General features: G+C 41.7%; 1 protein-coding gene across 1 annotated transcript in view; it reads left to right on the top strand.

The window, feature by feature from the left end:
- The window catches only part of LOC107493593 (uncharacterized), a 6,169-nt gene extending 6,111 nt beyond the window's left edge, over window positions 1–58 (top strand). The window contains exon 6 of the mRNA XM_016114665.1: window positions 23–58. Within this exon, the coding sequence (XP_015970151.1) occupies window positions 23–58 (36 nt within the window). The remainder of the gene's footprint in view (window positions 1–22) is intronic.
- Window positions 59–1,783: the final 1,725 nt, after the last annotated feature.

Genomic DNA, 1,783 nt, shown 5'->3' with positions numbered 1-1,783 from the left:
TTCAAATACTTGATATGTGTAGGCATCTGCTGGAGAATCTCAAGAAAGGGAATATTGATATGGAGAGACTTAAATGTCTCTAGGAACCTTGAGTATGTTTTCCCTTTTTCACCTCCTCCTAACCTTTGAGGAAATGGTGCTTTTGGTTGGTATGTTTCCAGCGTGCCTTCCTTTTGCATATCCTTAGCTTGCTCCGTTTCACTTTCCTGCTTAGCTTCTTCCACACTTTCTTTCTAGATTTCTGGCTCCTTTTCTGAGGTTCTGATTCCTTCTTCTTCTGAGACTTCCTTCAATGTGGTGATGGCCTTGCATTCTTCCCATCTCACTCCCTTTTGTTCCCCTTTAGGATTCTTTTCTGTGTCACTAGGGAACACTGCAGTTGACTTGGGGGCTTGTTGAGATAGCTCTCCCACTCGAGACTCCATCCACTTGAGTTTTTCACCATGACTCCTTAAGGTCGATCTCACATCTTCCTTAAAGCTTTTCAATTCGGTTATGTCTTGACTCATGGTTGCAAGCCTTCCTTCTATCCTGTTTAATTGATCTTGAAATTGTTGGTTTGGATTAGGTTGGGCAGGTTGATTATTTTGGCCATGATATGGTGGTTGGGAGTAAGTGTTTTGTGTGGCTTGGTATGATCTTTGGTTGGAGTTTTGGTATGTGGAATTGTTATGTTGGTTGGGGTTGTAAGGTTTGTGGTTTTGTGGTTGGGTTTGCTGGTTTTCCCACCCAAAGTTTGGGTGGTTTTTCCATCCTGGGTTGTAAGTGTTGGAGTGTGGATCATATGATTGCCTTTGTTGGTTTCCCACATAGTTGACCTCTTCCCAATCATTTCCTTCTTCCTCTTGATCTTGTGTGTGTATTGCAGCCACTTGCTTTGTGTCTAACTTCCTGGTAAGCTCTGCTAGTTGCTTGGCAAACACCTTGTTTTGGGCTAGGATTGCATCAACATGGTTCAGCTCCATGACTCCCTTAGTGTTGTGCCTTTTTGAAGCATAGTAATACTCATTCTCAGCCAACCCTTGGGAATGATTCCAGCCACTTAGCTGCCTTGTCCCTAAGTGAAAATGGGAACAAGAGCAGTTTATAGGCATCTTCCTGGACTCCATTGGACTTCACAGTGTCGCAAATTCTCAAGAATTTGGTGAGATGTTGGTTTGGATCTTCATTAGCACTCCTACCAAATGAACAATGGTTTTCCACCAGTGAGATTAGCTGTGGTTTGAGTTCAAAATTGTTGGCCTGAATGGGTGGTTTCTGAATGCTACTACCACAATTTCCAGAGGTTGGGTTTATGTATGAACCAAGAACCCTCCTCTCAGGAATGGCATTGTTTCTATCATCCCTCTCATGGTTGTGAACTTCTCTATCCATGTTGAGATCTAGAGCTTCCTCAAAGTTGTCCTCAGATTCTCCTTCAGATTCTTCTTCTCCCAGTACCCTCTTCCTTTACTCTCTTCTTTCTTGCTTCCCTTCTAAGTTTATGAAGGGTCCTCTCTGGTTCGGTATATGGAGGAGTTGATGCCTCTCCTCTCCTACCTGTCATACAAGAACACACCACAAGTAACAAACAAGTGGAATACTCTTGGTTATTGGAAGAGTATGGTTAGAGCAATTGAGGAATTAATTCAAATAGTTAGTGGGTCAGCGAGTTAGTTGCTTGAATTTAAAGGCATAAAGAAAGAAAAAGCAAATAACAGAGTGCAGGAATTAAAATCAACAAGTAACTTGAACTAAATTAACAAAACAAGAAAAATGCTCAATCTAGTTAACTTCCAATTTA

Source organism: Arachis duranensis, chromosome 6, assembly GCF_000817695.3.
Source record: "Arachis duranensis cultivar V14167 chromosome 6, aradu.V14167.gnm2.J7QH, whole genome shotgun sequence".
Lineage (NCBI taxonomy): Eukaryota > Viridiplantae > Streptophyta > Magnoliopsida > Fabales > Fabaceae > Arachis > Arachis duranensis.
The sequence above is the reverse complement of the archived record's forward strand: the minus strand, read 5'-3'. Positions and strand labels throughout refer to the sequence as shown.